Source organism: Neolamprologus brichardi, chromosome 6 (assembly GCF_056152115.1).
Source record: "Neolamprologus brichardi isolate AB-2024 chromosome 6, ASM5615211v1, whole genome shotgun sequence".
Classification (NCBI taxonomy): domain Eukaryota; kingdom Metazoa; phylum Chordata; class Actinopteri; order Cichliformes; family Cichlidae; genus Neolamprologus; species Neolamprologus brichardi.
In genome coordinates this window covers 12,055,517-12,075,010 of record NC_142109.1, presented here as the reverse complement: position 1 = coordinate 12,075,010, position 19,494 = coordinate 12,055,517, and the positions used below count along the sequence as shown (strand labels likewise).

The following is a 19,494-nucleotide window of genomic DNA, read 5'->3' as shown; positions in this document are numbered from 1 at the left end:
CTCATTTTTTCATATAAAAAGAGCTTGAGAGGGTTACTGATCTTATAGAGAATTTAAAAAAGTGAAGGAAATTACTTACTGGTTTACTTTCAGCTGTTTAGCTGATATCCACTTGTGAAACTGGATGGGATGAGAAAGGTGTGGATCTGACTGAGAGATTGAGTGGCAGTGCATATCCCTGATTTATCATCTTTAGATAGATAGTTACATTTATATGTCCCATGACGTGAGTATACTGCGTGCACGTGAGTATACACCACATGCAGTAAAACAATCAGTTCAAGATAAGACATTAGCACGCAACATACACACTTTCACTCTCCTTGCATAGTAACGTTGGTAAAAATAATTTGAATAGTAATTGTGTTGCTCATGTTCAGAAATTTGATGGTTTGAAGAATAAAAGATACTTTGGACCTGCTATTTCTTTTTCTTTTTGTGTACAAGGATGACTGCAGTGCAGATGGTTGTCGTTTAAGGGAGGAGGCAAGTGGATGCCTTACAACAGTCTCAAATTGAGAAAATGAACTTCATGCTGTATTAATGGAAACTTGATAGCAGAGTCGAGAACAAAACCTCTGCTGGAACATATTTATTGAGATCGCTGATGAGGGAGCCTCGGGTCAACCTGAGAAGCTGCCCCCTGCTGGTCATTTGAAAACAATGCCGGTTTGCCCATTGGCTTCACTTTTCAGGGCCACTTTTTATACAGTCTGTTGGATAGCCTGATGTTGCTTCACTATACTGTGTCCCGTGGTTATCTATTCTTGTCTATTTACCTCAAATTGTGGCCAGACTACTTTTACACTACCTCAAATATATTTCTAAATATATATTACTATGGACAAAGTGTGTTGACTATGGAGTTGCCAGGTAGAAGAAAAGGAGGAAGACCACGCAGAAGATTCATGGATGGCGTGAAGAAGGACATGCAGGTGGTGTGTGTTAAAGAGATGGAGGCATATGATCCGTTGTGTTGGCCCCTAAAAGGAGCAGCTGAAAGCAGAAGAATCGACTACACTGACATGTGTTATAAGTCAGAATCCACCATGTGTTGCCCAGCCCACTCAGCTGATTCACTTGTTTTAAATGAATCATTTTGTGTAACAAAGATTTATGCCCGCACCTTCACTTAAAATGGAATTAATCCCTCTTGATCTTTTCAGGAGGTGTGATTACGCAGCACTGTTATCACACCAGTTATAAATGATTAAATCATAGCAACCATTCTTGATTCAACTTCTACAGTCAGCACCTCGCGCCTGTTTGACCAAGCTGCCAACCCGCGTCCTAATATCTGCTGTCAGGCCATAAATAGGAAACCGAAGGCAAATTTGGAGCAGCTGTGAGCTGCATGTAGTTTAATAATTAATCACAAGGCTGGCAATTCAATTTGTAAGCACCTCCTGTCCACAGGTTGAAGAGCTCTGAACAAAACTGCTCCCCGTGTTATTCTCATGTAGACATGTTATGTGGCTTTAAACAGAGTGTGGACCGATGGACAGTTTGTATAAAGAACTGCTGGGATTGGGACTGAGCCAAAGATGAGTCAACAAACGCTTGGATTGGTGCTTTTCTAAGAACTCGTGCATGTACCACACACACACACACACACACACACCTGTCTCCGTCCGACTGTTGCTGTATACACGACGTCACGCTTTAGGAAAGTCTTGCACACTTTCCAAGAAAGACACATTTCTGAATTGCATCTGCTCAGAATTTCAACGTGGATTAAAGGCAGCGTGCAGCTTTTGTGGTTTGTGTTACAGTGTACACAACTATAAGTTGGACCCTGAGACTTTTAAGGCTGCTGTGTCAAGTGACACGTTTTACATGATGGGTCGTGCTGGTGCCAGAGAGGGCAGCTGGCCTCTCGCAGCTCAGGACGGCTGCTGTGCAGTGTCACATCACAAACTGGAAAGGACAATCGTGTTATTCTTCTGTGAATTATGAATTCTTATAGGAATATTAAGTGCTGCCATACAGTATACGTAATCTTAGTCTTCTTGCATGCACTGCTGGAATTTGTACTTGTATGTCCTCATTTTTCTGTAGACTTTCACTCAGCTTGTTTTTTTTTCCTTTTCACTCCCTCCCACTTCTGCTTTTCCTTCCCTTCTCTTCCCTCGCTCCCTCCCTGTAACCACCACCTCTTCATCTCCATCCAACTGGTGCTCGGAGCAGCTTACTCATGTCCAGTCACTTCCCACCATGCCTCGCCTCTCACACAGGCGCTTCCTGCTCCTCTCTTGACATATTTTCATATTTCTCTCTGTCTCTCTTTTTGTTTTTGTTTCTGTTTTTTTTGTGCAACAGGAGCAGAATGAGGTCCTTGTCTGCTTAGCGACCTGTGCCAGTTGAAGATGATTCACGTGAGGTAAGAAATCCTGCCAGCACGCTCGCTCCACGCTGCTTTCACATTCTTTCTTGAGAATCTAATCGGCCTGCAGTCACTCGTAACTGAAAGCAGATGGCTGAAAAGTTTTGCCTGACAAAGTGAGCCTAACGTGTATGGGTGGCGGAGATGTTTCTGTGTGGTATTGGGGCAAAGTGACGGGTGGGCGGGGGTGGTGAGCTGTGATTCGTCAGGAGATGTGTTTAGGGGCTGGAGACTAGAAGCCGTAAATTGGGGCCCCATGTTGTGCAGCTGCTGTGTGTTTTACAGTTGGTCCCCTGTGGTGACGGTTTCCATATCGCCCTCCGTATTGGGACTGCCTGACTTGGTCCCATCATTGTGTTAGTATTCACAGACAAACGCACTTTGTCATGTCATTGTGTAGTGTTGGAAAGTTTGCTTGTAGCCCGGCTAGTGGTTGGGTTGTAGGTGTGGCTCCGTCAGTCTGCTGGTTTGTATTGAAGTATCTTAACAACCTGTATGTTTTCCCAGTAATGAATCCTAAAGATCTCCCAACACAACTTGTCAACTCAAGTGGACACATATCAGCTCAACAGGTAAAACATCAAGCCTTAATAGTGGCTCATTGGCTTTGGGACTTTATCTTTAAAAACTAGAACAGTTTTAATGTTTTATATTAATGTTTAACAAAACATTAAGGCAGATCTACAGTTTTAAAAAACAAATCTGAGCTCCCATGAGCTGCTGGGCTTCTCATACACAGGTAAAAACCCTCTCGCATTTATGTTAATAGTTAAGTAATGCTATTGCTGTTGATATATATTAAGTATAATTAGTTTATCCAGGTTCATCCGGTAAAACTGATTTCTAGTTGAAAGTACTCTCCACGGCTTGGGCTGTGGACCTTTTGTTTGATTGTTGGTATCTGTCGGCACACACAGGAAAGGAATCCGTGTTACATCCTGATGTTCTTTCTTGTGAAGCAAAGGCCTGCACAGTACCTGGAAGCGTGTCACAGGGAACTGTGTAGCAGGGAACTCGTATTGTTTTGGTTATATGGCAGCACACGTGTTTCTGTTTCGAAAAGAGCTACTCTCATCCTGTTCAGTTTTGGCTGTATGAATCTTTCCATGAACATACTTTCCAAGGGAAACAACAAACTAGTTCCTTTCTTAGGGGGGGAAAAAGATTGAGCGTCTTCCAGATTTTTTATGGTGCCAGTGTGAGTGTTGGAACTGCTGTGCGAAGCTGCCCTCAGGCTATTTTTGGCTAAAATAATATATGTTCTTCATCCAAACAAGCGGTGTGAGCAGTGCTTTCATACATTTTGTAATATTTCTGATCCAGAAGTAAAAGCAGGACATGCAATTAATCACGTGTGATCTACAGAACTAACACTGGCCTGTATTTTATTTATTTATTTACCCTCCTTGATCCCCACACTCAGCCATAGCAGACACACCCAATTGCTGCTCGCCTTCTGATGTCACAAAATATTTCTGTAATGAGAGTGATGTCCAGGGGCCTGCAGGAATCCAATGGGGGCGTATGATATATTCCAAAAGCGATTTGACAGCTCGGTGTGAAGCGCAGAGTTGCTGCAGGAGACGAACTTGACGCAGCTTCTCTTTCTCTCCTCGACTGACTCCTCTGACTTGGCTTGTTATTGTTCTCTCTCCTGCATGCTTGTCATAGCTCCTAGCTGGCCATGCAGAAGCAAAGAGGGGTTGCAGTCTGCAGCAATTACCAGCCGTATCATTGTGCTGCTATCCTATGAAGCAAACTTTTTTTGGCTTTGTGCATGATGTCATTTTGTGTTTCCTCTTTTATTTGACTCCTCAGGTCTCCTGTGATCATCTCTCTTTCTCTGGTTTTGGTAACGCCCAGTGAGCAGCCAGGAAAGCCCTCCCTGTCCTGCCTATGACATGGTTTAACCCACATGCGATCCGGTCACCATAATGGCCTCAGTGGTTGCCAGTGGAAACCGTGATGGACAGTCTCTGGTCTTGAAAGGGGTGGACCCAGAGACCTGCATGATTGTGTTCAAGAACCACTGGGCTCAGGTAAAACACCAGCGCCAAGCTAACAGTCTCAGAACTGTGAAGTCTCCAGCCAGCTTAGTTTTTCACACTAGAAGCAAAGAATTTCTTGCCTGGATCTCTTAACTTCAGAAGTATGCACCTGATATCTTCTAAAAAGGTTAAACAAACATGTTCAAAAACAAAAATGTGGTTAAAAAGCACCCATTTTCCATTTTCCTTGCGGCATAAGACTTTTGTACAGTAAAATATAACGAAACCCTTGTGAAGTGAATACATTAAAATCTCGTAAATAAAGATGCACATTCTATTTTGTTCCTTCCTCAAAACCTGATGGCAAAAAATGACTCATGTAGACTCATGAATGACTCCTATAACAGTAAACTGCAGTGTGGGAAGGGCCAGTGGAATCTTGGCGGTAAAAGGCTGACGGTCTCAGACTCCTGGTTCTTTCCAGCAGCTTGTGTCCCTGTTCACTCCCCTGCAGGACACGGCAGCCTGTTAATCCCACTCCTCCCACACAGAGATGAACAAACTCTGCACACATTAACATGGGGCAGGGGGACACTGAATAATGAGGACATAGAGGAGCATAAGGGTAACTGCCATCTACATTTATGGTTGTCAATGTGATGACTGACCCGAATATATCAAAATCAAGCAGAATCCCACTTTTGGTTTCATTAGTGTTAAAACTATGCAAGTTTAAAGACACTGTGTTAAACTCTAATCTAAATACGTTGCAGATGGCTGCCCCTCCCTGAACATGGTTCTGGTTTCTTCCTGTTAAAAGGGAGTTTTTCCTTCCCACTGTCACCAAAGCGCTTGTTCACAGGGGTTTGTTGGGGTTTTCTGTTTTCTTTGTATTATTGTATGGGCTTGATCTTAGAATATAAAGTGCCCGAGGCAACTGTTGTTGTGATTTGGTACTATATCTATCTATCTATCTATCTAGGATGCAACAATACTCGTATCGATATTGAACCGTTCGATACAGTGCTTTCGGTTCAGTACGCATATGTATCGAACAATACAACATTTTTAATTTATTTTATCAACTTTTCTTCTGAAGATGCTGTCTGTGTTGAGCGCTCAGTGGATCTGCGTTCGACTACTCCGCCTAGGCTGCACTGTTGAGCACAGATCCACTGAGCACAGCGCAAGCTAGCAAGACAGAAGCTAAGCTAGTTACAACATGGCAACTTCCTCAACGCTACCCGAAATTGAACCTCCCCCACCCTCATTCAGATCTGGCGTTTGGAACTATTTTGTTTTTCATGTGAAGTATGACCCTGAAGGTAAGCGCGTCATGGACAAAAGTAAAACAGTATGTTGGATGTGCCAGGCAATGCTCAATTACATTGGTGGGAACTGGTAGTGATGGCGAGATGAAGCCTCATGATAACCTGAAGCTTTCCACCCAATTGGTCGACTCATGGTTCGAAGCATTGTGATGATTCATTTGCTCTACTGCGCCATCAAGTGGACAATTCAAGTGAAGCGGGCTCTGTGATTATAATGATGTGTAAACCTCTAAACTGAATAAATAAATTGTTTTCTTGGTTATTTATCCCGAATATTGTCTCAGTATGTGTGATACAAAAGAGAAAGTGGAAACTATCAGGACAGAGTTTTGGTATGATTGTGTAACTGTTAGCCTCAGACAGTCAGTCAATAGTATAATTCAGATCATAGATCAGTACATTTGCATATTTTTATAACTATAAAAAGAAAGCTGACACTTTCGAGACTTTATCTAATGTGTAAGCATCACAGCAGATGCCTTAGATTAGAATCAGTGAGCTGTCGGCTTTCAGCCCCTACCGTGTCAGTGCTGTCTGGTGAGAAAGGCGACATCTCCCTGATTCTGATGCGTCAGCGCTTTGTGTTTACGTCTTTGTGGAGAATCGATGTACCTGCTCTCATTTACTGTTTTAGCTGTTTGGTGGTGGTTGAAATGTAGTAATATTTATATTAAAAATCGATTCAGGATTTTAATGAATCGATATAGAATCGATTTTAATCGATAATCAAAACCCGCTAGTACCTGTGTAATCATGCTTATGTACATCTGGATAATGACACAAACTAGTATTTGGCGCTTCACTTTTTAATAAACTAAAAGACAGAAATCAGATTATAGGATCTGTAGTGTTGTTTATTTATATTATGGTGCTTATCATTTGTGATATTTATTACTGTGTGCATACTTTATTAGGAGAGATAAAATAAAAAATCTCTTCCTTCCTGGTTCCATCGAAGAAGAAATGCTCAAGTAACTATGTAACACGTAATCCAATTCCACAACGCAGTGTGATGGGAAATCAGCTGTGTTTTTCTGCCCATTTTATTTCGAATCTGGCGCGAACCGGTGAACCAGTCCTTGAATCAGTGACGTGGTACGGACTGCCCGCGAGGCCACGTCACTGCATACGTAATCAAAGCAAGCCTCGATACGCGCTTCACAGAAACGCCGCCGAGATTACCCGACACACGATTCGACGCTTCGACACACAGGACACATCACTAGGAACTAGTGCGTTAGCGCATTTAGCTCGTTAACGTGTTGACGTCGTCCAGCCCCACACACGGGGCGATCCATGGTAACTTGTTAACGGAGATTTGCAGCGTTAATGTCATTTTAACGAGATTAACGCTGACAGCACTAGTGGGGACACAATGAATATGACTGCACATTTACGCCGCCGACATCATCCTAGTGCGAACCTTCCCAAAGTGTGTGTGTGTGTGTGTGTGTGTGTGTGTGTGTGTGTGTGTGTGTGTGTGTAGGGGGGGGGAGCGGTATGAAATATGAATATGCCTCCAAACCAACTTCATTCTAAGCCAAAGACTAGAAAATATGGTGAAGCATATCTTCCCTTTGGTTTCACCTGCACAAGTGCTGAGGTAGGTCTCCCCTGTAGAATTGGTTTTCCCTTGGTCGGGAGCACCGCTGGGCTCTTCAAATCACGCACAAACAGTATCCCACATTCTTGATTTTTAGTTCACAAACACTTCTCATAATGACTAACTACTCCTGACATTTTGGAGATATTAGCTCTTTATACAGCTCTTTATTATGTGAGTGGTTGTATAACTAATGTGCCAATGTGAAACATCTGGGGATTTAGTGATGATAAACCGTTTAATGATGTACAAGACATTCAAAGCATTTAAAATTTTGCACAATTGTAGATTTTACACTTTTCAACTTGTCACACAAATGGGATATTTTTAATAACAACTGTAACTGTGAAGTAAACATGATCACTCTGTTGCAGCTAATACTAAGCAATGTCAACAGACACCTCATGAGTCATGTGGCCGTCTTTGCTAGCTGTCTGCTCAGCTTCATGTTTTTCATCCCCATCTTGACAGTAGCCGTAATCAAAAACTCTGAGCTCGGATTAAAGTTCGATTTCTTCAGGCAGCACAAATCCACCTCACACAGAGTTTTGTTTTCATTCTTAGTTAATCTCTAGCCTGATAAGAATGCTCTTGACTTGTTTCAGCTCAGAAAACAGTGAACACGCTGTAAGTAATGACCTTGTCTTTGTGTGACAAGCTCTGGCTTTTTCTGGCTGAAGATTAGCTTTAGGTTCATTTGCTGGCTCTTATCAGCTTCTCTCCAGGCGTCACGGAGCTCACTGTATGTGTTGCGTCACGCTAAGTGATCTGTCAGTTGCTGGCAACAGTCTTTAACTGTAGTCTGTGTAGTGTGGGCAGCGTGTTTATGGTGATTCTGTAAAGGTCTCTGATTCATTTTAGTCGTCAAGAAAATCTGGCAGTTTTGTCTGAATGTGCTATGACACTTGACTTTTCCTTCCTCACTGGCGTTTGCAGTCTTGATTTTTCATAATTGAGTACAGTGAAGATCTGTCTTTAAACCATGAATGTTATTCTGAATGATTCAATGTGTCCATTGCTCTGTGTGATGGTTAACTGAAGTTACTTTCACAGGCACAGTGAGGCACTGGGGGCTGGCAATATGATACTACTGTCATTTGAGGATCCTCCCATATCTATGGCACTATTATGCCAACATCCATATCATAACAATGACTGACTGCTCTTGGGAAATATTTGACATTGATCCAGCCTGAGCCTACTTCTTGGTCACATTTTAAAAGACCTCTGTATCGCTCATGTTTCAACTTAATATGTGAAATAATGCCACCAATAAGCATCGTTGGGCAAATCCTGAAAAACAACAACAAAAAACACTGTGAATACTGACCCCTTTTGGAACTGACCAGAACGTCACCAGTATAAGGTGGTCCATGATCATGGTTCCATTCTTCCGGATGTTCAGTTTGGGAAAATCTTATCCCCGGCCTCCTTCCTGTTACTTCAGAATTGGAAGGAGAGCCTGAGCTGGACTGATCCCTGTGGCTTGTTCCACTGAGCTCAGGCTGGGATTACAGACTCTGTTCTCTTGCTGCCATTAGCCATGCCCAGTTATCTCATACACAGACTGTTATTGTCATGGCAGCAGCGTCAGCTTGGGGACACTGGCTCCATTATTGTGACACTGGTTTCTACACAGCAGACACACACACGGGAGGGACTGGATACACAAAGGACTGTATTATTCTGTGCAACCAAAGTGAGTTTATTCATACAGTGCTGCTTGTCTCCAATCCACTTCTGTTGAAACGGAACCTGTCAGGAATAGGGAAGTGATTGTACCTATTTGTATTGCATACAGTCCCACTTCCAAAAAAGTTGGGACACTGTGTGAAGTGTAAATAAGAACAGAATGCAATGATTGGCAAATCTCACAAACCCATATTTTATTCCCATAAGAACATAGAAAACGTCTTAGAAGTTTAAACTGAGGCAATTTAGTATTTCATTTAAAAAAAAAATTACAGTTTCCCCCACAAAGTAGGGTCTGTTTGTCTGTTAGCAATCCAGCATGTGTGGTTTTCAAGGTATAATTTTTAAAATTTTGTGTAACAGTAGATACTTAATTTTGGTGAAAATCAGGTCAATGTTGCACCAAATGTGGATAATCAGTTAAACTTTATGTAACAAACATTTTCTTTTTCTTTAAACTTGGTGACATGAGTACCTAGGCTGGCTAAATGTTTGACCTTCATTTTTGGGACTCAAGGTGAAAGTTGATGTTGGAAATATTTGTTTTAGAAACCAAATGGAGTAATAGATCATCTGAAAGGGCATGGAGTAAGGTGTACAATACACCATTTATTTTTAGCAATATAACGCCCTACAACATCGCAATGATGCCTTAACGGGCTGGCATCATATTGTAATAAAAGCATCATAAAACGCCAACATTTCAGATCTAACCTCTTATACCACAGAGGTTAGATCAAATATAACAGGAGTTTATCTGTATGACAGACACTTTCTTGGGTGACTTAAAAGTCCAAGAACTCATATCATCTGTATTCTATTTCTGCATGAACAATTAAAAACTAGTGTGCTTTTCCTCTTCTCTTGTACTGTAGGTAGTGAAGATCCTTGAAAAGCATGATCCCCTGCGCAGCAGCTCCGCCCTGCCCTCCCTCAGTGTCATCAACCTCACCGCCGGCTCTAGCGGCAGCTCTCGTTTCGGCCCCATCCCTGGAGACGAGGCAAACGCGGTGCAGAATTATGTGGAGCACATGCTGTTCCTGCTGATGGAGGAGGAGAGCGGTCAGGCCGGAGCCATGGGCCCCATCCTGGAGTTTGTGGTGATGGAGAACGTGATGGAGCGTCTGTTTGTGTGGAGCCTCCGTCGAGAGTTCACGGACGACATGAAGCTGGAGCAGCTGAAAATGTACGAGATGCTGGTGGGCCAGGCGCGCCAGCCTCTGCTGCACCACAAGCCCATCCTGCGGCCTCTCATGATGCTGCTGTCCTCCTGTTCGAGCACCACTGCGCCTGCGGTCGAAGCCGAGCTGGTGTTGCTGCTCAACCAGCTGTGCTACGTCCTGGCGAAGGACCCTTCAATTCTGGAGCTGTTTTTCCACACGAGCGAGGATCAGGGAGCCACCAACTTCCTCATCTTCTCCCTGCTCATCCCTTTTATTCACAGAGAGGGCACGGTGGGCCAGCAAGCCAGAGATGCCTTACTGCTCATCATGTCTTTGTCTGCTGAGAATGAGCGAGTGGCCAAACACATCGCAGAGAACACCTTCTTCTGTCCGGTCAGTCCCAAATGGAAGCTCAGCTGCTCACTTTCCATAAAATTCAAAAGGAATCGTTTTGTCCTAAATATTAAATAATCCCACTCACGCACTAACATTGGCATCATTGTTCCCTGACATTTCTGTGTCTGGGTGTCATAATTAGTCAGAGAGCAGATGGTGATTAATTCATGGGCTCACTTAAAAAAAACCAAAACAAGGGTAAATAAAAATCTGGCACCAAATGTGTGGCATTTATAAGATTACAGCACGGCTGCAAGCTAATCCCATGTAAATAACGTCATTTATTCACGGCTGCAGACAGTGCTTTCAAAATGAGGTTTGAATGCAGACAGAATTTAATTGGTTCCACTGGCGTCTACAAGAAGGGCACAGCGGAATAATGCTGTAGAGGACCGTGTACAATACTACAATACTAATAATGCCACTCATCTTACACTTTAATTTGGCTGCGCTGGTATAGCCTGTGTTGCATTTGTAAAGCAGTTCTTGGTACTTACAATGCAGGCATGCCCAGATCATCAAGTTACAGACCCCTGGGCACAAAACGCGATGGGCACACGCCAACTTGATTTGATGATTATAAGCTTTTTGCTTCTTAAGTAATTAGACAGATCATATGGGAATGTGTGCCTGTGGAGAGCAGGGTACCTTACACTGCGCCCATGATATATGTTTTTATGATCAAAAAACGTTTAAGAGAATCAAAATCTGGTATTATTTTTTTCTTTTTTTTATTTGGTGCTTGGGTGGGCCGTCAACTGTGTCTGAGGCCTGTGGACATATGCCCAGAATGCCTGGATAATCTGGCCCAGAACACAAGGATTTCAAAATAAGATGGAATCTTATTTTGAAATTAAAGCATTAGTCACGTCGCATCTCAAATACTGCTAAAGGTCTCCGAGCTGAGCTGATCCATAGGAGGCATAAATCCATCTGTATGCTGTGCAAGAATAAAGCAGCAGGCTGATATGTAGACTGCTGCATCGCTTATATTTGCATTACAAGTTACAAAGCAGAGGCCAAGAAGTGATTTACACCAGTGTTTTAGCTTTGTAGTAAAACACAGTAATAAATCTGTTGAAGCTTAAGGTAAAACTGACAGCAGAGGAGGTGTGTGTGTGCGTGTGTGTGCGTGTGTGTGTGTGTGTGCGTGTGTGTGTGTGTGTGTGTGTGTGTCTGCATCTGCTATATGGTACACTACCTCATTAATGTTTAATGAAGTTTATAACATTCTCTCTGTAATCAATTTATGGCAGATGATTTTTTAATAGACTTCTTATATTACACGATGCATGTATGTGCAGCACAGTGTGCTTTTTCCTATGTTCAGGTAAATGGTCCATTATAATGTAGCTGTACTTACCTCATGCATGAGAGTAATGGGAATGTCATTATTTTAAACAATTTGTCTCAATGATTCAATTAAAGAAAATTAATTACTCAAAGTTAAAAGTAAATTCCACTTAGAACCACAAATTTGAATTATATTTTGGTTCTGGAGGAAACTTTAGATGAACAACGCATAGATTAAATCTAAAAACCTCGTTTGGCAGGTGCTGGCCACAGGGTTGAGCGGCCTGTATTCATCTCTGCCCACCAAGCTGGAGGTCCCCAATGAAGAGTGGCACTGCCTGCACAAAGAGGACTGGCTTCAGATGCCATCACTCATCCAGTTTCTCAACTCACTGGAATTCTGCAACGCTGTTATTCAGGTGAAGACGTGAGCCGCACGATAAAAGCTCTGCCTCATGAAAAATGTATTCACGTGTGATAAATGGCTGCAACCTCCTGCCTGGCTACACGCTTGACTGACATGCTCCTTGATATTGACTGTTCCCAGGTGGCCCACCCTGATATCAGAGACCAGCTGGTTAGTTACATCTACAATGGTTTCCTTGTGCCTGTCCTTGCACCAGCACTCCACAAGGTTAGCAGTAGCACAATCCTTTCTCTTCACCTGGGTAAAAGGAAGTACTTTCTGCTGTTTCATTTCCCAATTACAAAAAAGCGGTTATTCTGCAGGATGATGCAGTGTGTCAACAAAAACATACAAGCATAAATACTCCAAAAATGACTCATATTTCTTCCCCTCTACCCAAGAAATTAATTGAGCTGATAGATATCACTGTCACTGTCATCCATTAAATATGAGCTTGGCATCAGAAAATCCATTAACTGGGCTCTGTCTAAAGGTAAAAAGGACACTAGTTAGGTTAAACTATCAAGAGAGAGTTGGAAGAAAGTGTAAGAAGACCCATATTCTAGGCTATTTAATGTATAGTCAAGGACATATTTAATTCTATATAATGCAATGATTGGTTTAGTCCTTTTATAATGAGGCAATACCGCACGCAATAATTAAATTACCTAATTACCTAATTTCCCTCGCTTAAATGAATCCTTAATTCAGTACTGCTACAATACAGAATCAGGTTTTAATATTTGATCATTTCTTGTGGCACTCACACAATCTCTGCTGACTGATTCCTGTGTGTGTACAGGTGACCCTAGAGGAGGTGATGACCACCACAGCTTACCTGGACCTCTTCCTACGAAGTGTAACCGAGCCAGCACTGCTGCAGACCTTCCTCTCCTTCATCCTCCTCCACCGTCACGAGAACGTCCATATCTTGGATACTCTAGTCAGCCGCATCAACACGCCTTTCCAGGTAACCCAGCACACAGCTAAGGGAACGAGTTTTGCCATGCAGCACATAGAGCATGGCTCAGGTTTAATGAGCCAGGAACAAGTTTTACAAATGGTCCCAGATGCTCTTTCTGCTGTTACAGGAAACATATGTGATTGTTTAACCAGTTCTATATTGTGAAATTTATTGTGCAAATATCTTCAGGACTGAATACATTAGTGTTTAAAATTTGCTCTGTTGTGTCTCTCTGACTTGATTAAACTCTACAGTTGGGGATTGTGTCCTTGGCACTCTTCCGCACTCTCATTGGTTTATACTGTGAAGATGTGATGCTGCAGCTCGTATTAAGGTGAGCGGCCCACACGCTGACACGTCCCACTCGTGGTAACATGCTGCATCTAATTGCTTTACAGCACGATGAGCTTTTACTCGCAACCTCCCGCTGTTACCATCTGCCCGCTGTCCCCTCCTCACCATTCTCTGCCTACAGCCACACGTTGGCTTTCCTGACATCTCCCTCTCATATGTCTCCCCAGGTACCTGATCCCCTGTAATCACATGATGCTGAGTCAGAGACGTGTAGTGAGGGAGCGGGACTGCTATTCGGCCTCAGCAGCGAAAATCCTGGCGTTAACGCCATCCTGCTGCTCTCCCGATCGCAGCCCGCCGCCACTCCGGCAGCTGGACTCCATTCTGTTTTCCAAGGGCGGAGAGACTCCCGACAATTCGGGAAACACAGGTAACAAATAGAATAATCGAGTATTACTTTTGCAGGGTTTTTTTTGTGTTTTTAGAAAAATGTATGGCCACAGTGACTTTGGTATGATGAAGTCTTTCGTCCAGCATGTTTACCGCCTTCCTGAAGCCTAAATTATTAATTTTGCATTAACTACACTGCAGTTAATTCTGCGTTTACAGGCGGTTGAATAAGTTGGTTGTGTTGCTTTTTGGTACAGACACATATTTCCAAACATCAAATGATGATCTGCTTCAAGGGAGAAGCTCTTCGCCTCCTGCTGTGCCAGACATTTGATTGTTGTTTAGGTGGTCTGTTATCTGTTGTTGCTCCGTTTTATTTTAATTAATTATTTAATTTTTTATGTTTTTTTTACTGATCCAAGCTAAACCTAGGGAAGTTCATGCAGTGCACTGCAGGGAACATCTGTGATTGGCTCATGCAGGCAGATCATCACACAGCGATTTGCTTTTGCTTGCTGTTTAATATTAAGAAAATTCAATCAACAGCTCAGCCCTAACCTGATGGTGTAAAACAGTTCGTTTCTATATGAAAAGCTTGATTCTTTTTGCTTAATATGTTAAAATGCACACTGTTAACTGTATTTCACGTTACAGAACAAAAATAATAAATTAACTGTTAACACCTTTTCTTTTCCCAAGGAAAGATCAATAGATAGTGTCTGTTGTCATGGCAACAACAAACTTTAAAGACATGTAATACCTTAAAAATTATTCAACTTTCTACATATGTTATATTCCTGAGAGACATGGATAATAAGTATCCATATCTGCCAATACCCAAGTAAAAAAGCATGGTCAAGTGCTCCAGTTATTCCCGCTGTTGGTTAGTTAGTCTAACTGGCTGAATAATGGCCTCAAATCAACTCACTCAGTCAGGTAACTGAAACGTTGGCTATTATAACCTAATAACATGTCAAAAAATTTGGCATAAATGGTGAAAAACAAAAACCATCCTTTAATGTGGTGGTTGAGGAACTAAAATGAAAATGGGATAATTTATTAATGGAACGTTTCCCAAATCTGTTCAGACATATGGCGCACTGTAAGGTGTAGATCTGCATTTAATTGGGAAACCAACATGTAACGGGGCTGATTGTGAGTATTTTATCAAATAGCGAGATCTCCCGCTGTTTCGATGCATTACATCACTTTACCCCCTGTAGTTACATGTCAAACTCATTAGTTGTGCTCTGTGTGAGTGCTGTGCTGAGGCCCTGCACACCAGCTTTTATCAACAGTTCTTATCTTTTTTTTCTTTCTTTCTTTTTTTAAATCAGAGGAAGAAATGAGTTTCTCTGAAGAAAATGATGGCTCAGGAAACTCCTGTACCATCGGGTCAGAAATCTACCTGGATGTCAGTTATCTTCATTACCTCTACGACGCCCGTCTGAGCATCAGCAGCTGCATACGTGCCTGCCGGGTGTGGTCAGCCCTGTACGATGGTGAGGACCCACCTCCTGAGAAATACCAGCCGGGCGTCCTCGAAGAGCCGGGCCTAACGAGTCGGCACCCCCAGATCGCTCTCAAGAAAGCTCAACATCCCTTTGCATCGCAAGCAGGATCCTGCGTGCCGCCGGGTACAGACCCGCTTCCCGTCAACCAGCTGGAGCTGGAGTGGGACGACAGTTACGACGCGTGCCCCGTGCAGATCGCCGATGCTCCGGCAGAGAGCAGACCTCCCCAGCCGCCTCCTGCTGAGCCCCCGAAGCACATCCAGGAGATGAGGAGAACAGCACTAATGTTGGTTAAAGGCTCATACATTGAGGAGAACGACTTCCAGGATGACGTCATGGTGTACGATCTCATCGCAAAGAAAGACTCCGGCGATGTCGAACGCACCAGTAAACCCAGTAGCTCGCAAACGGAAGAAACCAAGCCAGGCTCAGCTGACGTTCCCCTCAAAAATGGGCTCAATCTAACACTTCCAAGCTCTGCGATGGTTGATAATAGCAGGAATAGCTTGGACGCAAAGGCTAATGGTCAGACGGATTGCAACGCCAACCTCCAAACCACGACTGCTGTAGCGTTGGGTGACGATCTCTTGGCTCAGTATGAGGAGCTCATTCGCACTTTGGACCGCGAAGCAGGTGGAAAACAGGTCAAAGCTGAAGGAGAGGTGAAGAAGCTCATCACACCTGTGGAGGTGGTGGAGGAGGACGAGATGGATTTCGCCTCCTTCTCTGCTGAAACGCCAGAGCCAGAGAAACTGCATTCACCATTTGGGACAATCAACAGGTTTCGCAGCGGGAGTGCGAATAAAAACCATTCACTACCTTTTACAGGTGAGCTGAGGAATATCTTAGCTCTGTAGGAGTCTCATCATTTGTTCAAAAATGAATTTGGAAAGAATTTTTATTTTGAACCTCCTTCCCTGCAGGTCCATTCATCAGCGTGCTTTTATCTCGTCTGGAGAACATGCTATCCAACTCGCTTCATGTCAACCTGTTGCTGACGGGTATCTTGGCCCAGTTAGCTGCTTACCCTCAGCCTCTGCTGCGCTCCTTCCTCCTCAACACCAACTTGGTTTTTCAGCCGACTGTTCGCTCTCTTTACCAGGTAACCCCTCAAGTTTTGAGGTCTTAGTTGGGGGATTTGGCACTTTTAGTTTTAAGTCGATTGTCTTTCTTTGAGCCTTAATCATATCACCTCTGTAAATGGTGCACATGCAAATCATGTTGTTTTTGCTTTGTGTTTTAGGTACTAGCCATTGTAAAGAACCAGATAGAGGAGCTGGCTGCCAGCAAGAAGGATTTTACAGAGCTGATCACTGCTGCCCAACACTGGCTAATGGCTCGGGAGCCCTCATTCATAGAAACAGGTGACAACAGCTAAGATTCTCCTTTTCTGTTTTAGCTAGTATTGAAATCTGCACATGGCTCTATAACAGTATGAAAAATCAAGTATCTATTTATATATCTATATGTCTATTTGATTGTACTGTGAGAACCCATAATCTACCCTGCTAGCCCTGCCAGGACTTCCTGTTCTGTGTGCCAGGAATAGTTTGTTTGTAAAAGCTTTCTGGGAAGTATTTTGGTAGATTCCAGATGGTTAGTAAGGCAGATTGCATTAGATTTACTGTTTATTATTCCTGAGCCTTACCAGCATGGTGTTAAATATGGTTCAAGGCAACATCGGCATTTCTGATTGGTTGTTTTTGGGCTCCTGTTTGGTACCAGAATAAATTTAACTGCCTGTGCTGAGTTCTTTAAGTCGTGTATCTTTGGAGTTGAGCTGCTTTCTCTTTCTAGCCCCGAAGCTTTAGCCGTGGTTTTGAACTATATTCCCTGTAGGTTCAGAGCTGAGCAGGCTTGAAAAAGTGTTGTCAGAAGAAAGGAATTTTAAAGGGAATTATTTAGACGAGCTGAGCGTAGTATTTAGAAATCAGGAAACGGAAATATGTTTAGAGAATATCTTTGAATCCAGACTTTTGCATGTACAGTATGTCAGCGTATTCACGTGGTTGTTAGTCGGTGCAACTCATTCAATCTTTATTCTCACAGACAAAAGCGGCGGCAGCAGCGGTTCCAACCACCACGAGGGGGGAAGGATCCTAAAGAATTCACCCCCACCAAAACCCAAAGCTATCTCCCTGGAGCGGACCGAGGTCTTCGCTACCGTCCTCTTCACCGAGTTCCTTAAAGAACTGGCTGCAATTGCACAAGAGCACTCCATCTTATCTTACATTCCTATGGAAGAGTAATTGTGTCCCATTAGGCCTCCATCAAGAGTCCAGCCTAACTAGGAAAGATTATAAAAAGAGTCTCTTTTGATATTCATGTCCTTTTTGGGCAGCGCTTGATAGAAACCTTTTTAGATCCAGTGATTTTTATACAACTACTTTTTAAAAATATAGAGTATTTATTTTCCAAGCAAAAGAAAAACTTCATGAACTTTTTAAATGTATTCATTCCACTTCTGGAAAGAATTTGGCAGCCAAGGAGGATTTCTAAACTTTGACCAGTTTGTTGAAGCCTTTCACCAGCCGAAATGTTCATGACTAAGGCTCCAGCTCCACCACTAACCAAAGACTGTAGACATTTAAAGAATTAAAGCAGTCATCAGCCCTTATTTGAACCGTCTGGGTCCTGACCTCAACCCGAATGTCTTCTACAACCAGCTCCATCCACAGTACGACATCCGCTGCTCAGTGTGGTACTCGATATTACTCAGGTGGCCTTTCAGAAGTGTTGCGTCTATGGATCACTGCAAGGTGCAGTGCTGGCAACTTCACAGAAACGCACCCAAACTTTGTTCTTATGCAACTGTTGTGACACTTAATCTTTTGGCGAAAATATGTCTTCACGAAGTGGCGTTTCCACAAAATCATCGTGTTAGATTTAGATTTTGTTTCCTTCCCTGTTGATTCATGACGGTACCTCAGGAGATTTTCTTAAACAGCTGTAGGTGAAACGATGCACTAGATTTCCACACTTGTGCGCCTTTCCATATCTGCGAAAAACCGACAAACCCGGTTCAGCAGTGACGTATTTAACTGTCTGCCTTACCTTTACGATGCCTCATAATGTACATATTGTATGTTCTGGTGACATAGCACACGATGCAAATCAAGAATAATTAAGTTCAGCATATTTCGTAATGGGATCGGGGTATTTAAGCTTTTTTTCTGTTGCCATTTTTTTTCTTGATGAGGTTAGTTGCTTTTTTTTGTTCGTTTTTAAGCGTGCGGTCCTTTGTCTGCTGAGGGTGTTGTGTTAGCTGTGATCAGTTTGAAATTTCAATCATAGTTCTGCATCTGTTGAAAATCAGTTTGGATTGTGTTGAAGGCAGCCTGCTTTGAATTGCCTTTAATTTAGTCTGCACGTGGTTATCAGTATAAGGAGATGCTATGAGATATACATATATATTTTGTTACAAAGCATGCTTCTTCTGAATGAACCTTCCAACTTAGACAACAATTTGCAAGTATTTCTAAGTTATGATTTCACTTCACAATGTTGCCTGATTTGTGAAGAGGAGCAATATGAAACTTTGCAGCATGAGCTGAAAATGTAGGTTTTTTTTGATTGAGCAGAAGAATGTGTGAACTACACCGAGTAGGTCAATGATCTTATCTAGAAGTTGAGCTGAGAAGGTTGGATTTTACTTTTAGGTTTAAATCTGAAACATGAAACTTTGTGTTTCTTTTTAAATTGTTTGATTCCTACTTGATACAAATACGTTTTTTTATTTTCTTTACAAAACGGCTCAAAATCTACAAGTCAAAGCCATTTTCAGGACTGCTGAATGGGTCTTTATGAATGTTGCAGAGCACTTTATCAGCCTTCTAATACCACAGTGCCACTCACTGTCTAACACCTCTGTGGCACGACTGCAGTTGATAAACCAATTTCAGTAGATTTACCTTCCAAAGACTCATCTGATATGACTCTTGATCTGTTTTGTGTTCAAGATTTAACCAGGCTGCTGTTCACGGTTGTCTCAGATACAATGGAATGCCTCTGTTAATAATAATAATAATAATTAAAAACCTTGAACTTGAAGTGTGTGTGTGCTGAGTAAACATTTTC

General features: G+C 42.6%; 1 protein-coding gene across 4 annotated transcripts in view; it reads left to right on the top strand.

The window, feature by feature from the left end:
* fhip1aa (FHF complex subunit HOOK interacting protein 1Aa) overlaps positions 1-19,467 on the top strand; it is a 39,047-nt gene extending 19,580 nt beyond the window's left edge. For 2 of the 4 annotated variants that reach the window (XM_006796065.3, XM_087841689.1), the window contains 12 exons: positions 2,320-2,380; positions 4,202-4,422; positions 9,873-10,553; positions 12,110-12,268; positions 12,397-12,483; positions 13,058-13,225; positions 13,474-13,553; positions 13,741-13,943; positions 15,241-16,245; positions 16,341-16,519; positions 16,661-16,781; positions 17,467-19,467. In XM_006796065.3, the coding sequence (XP_006796128.2) occupies positions 4,318-4,422; positions 9,873-10,553; positions 12,110-12,268; positions 12,397-12,483; positions 13,058-13,225; positions 13,474-13,553; positions 13,741-13,943; positions 15,241-16,245; positions 16,341-16,519; positions 16,661-16,781; positions 17,467-17,666 (2,988 nt within the window). In that variant the 5' untranslated portion in view covers positions 2,320-2,380; positions 4,202-4,317 and the 3' untranslated portion in view covers positions 17,667-19,467. Of the gene's footprint in view, positions 1-261; positions 2,381-2,843; positions 2,956-4,201; positions 4,423-9,872; positions 10,554-12,109; positions 12,269-12,396; positions 12,484-13,057; positions 13,226-13,473; positions 13,554-13,740; positions 13,944-15,240; positions 16,246-16,340; positions 16,520-16,660; positions 16,782-17,466 lie in introns of those variants that run through there. The other 2 variants (XM_087841688.1, XM_006796067.3) reach the window with 2 other exon arrangements.
* Positions 19,468-19,494: the final 27 nt, after the last annotated feature.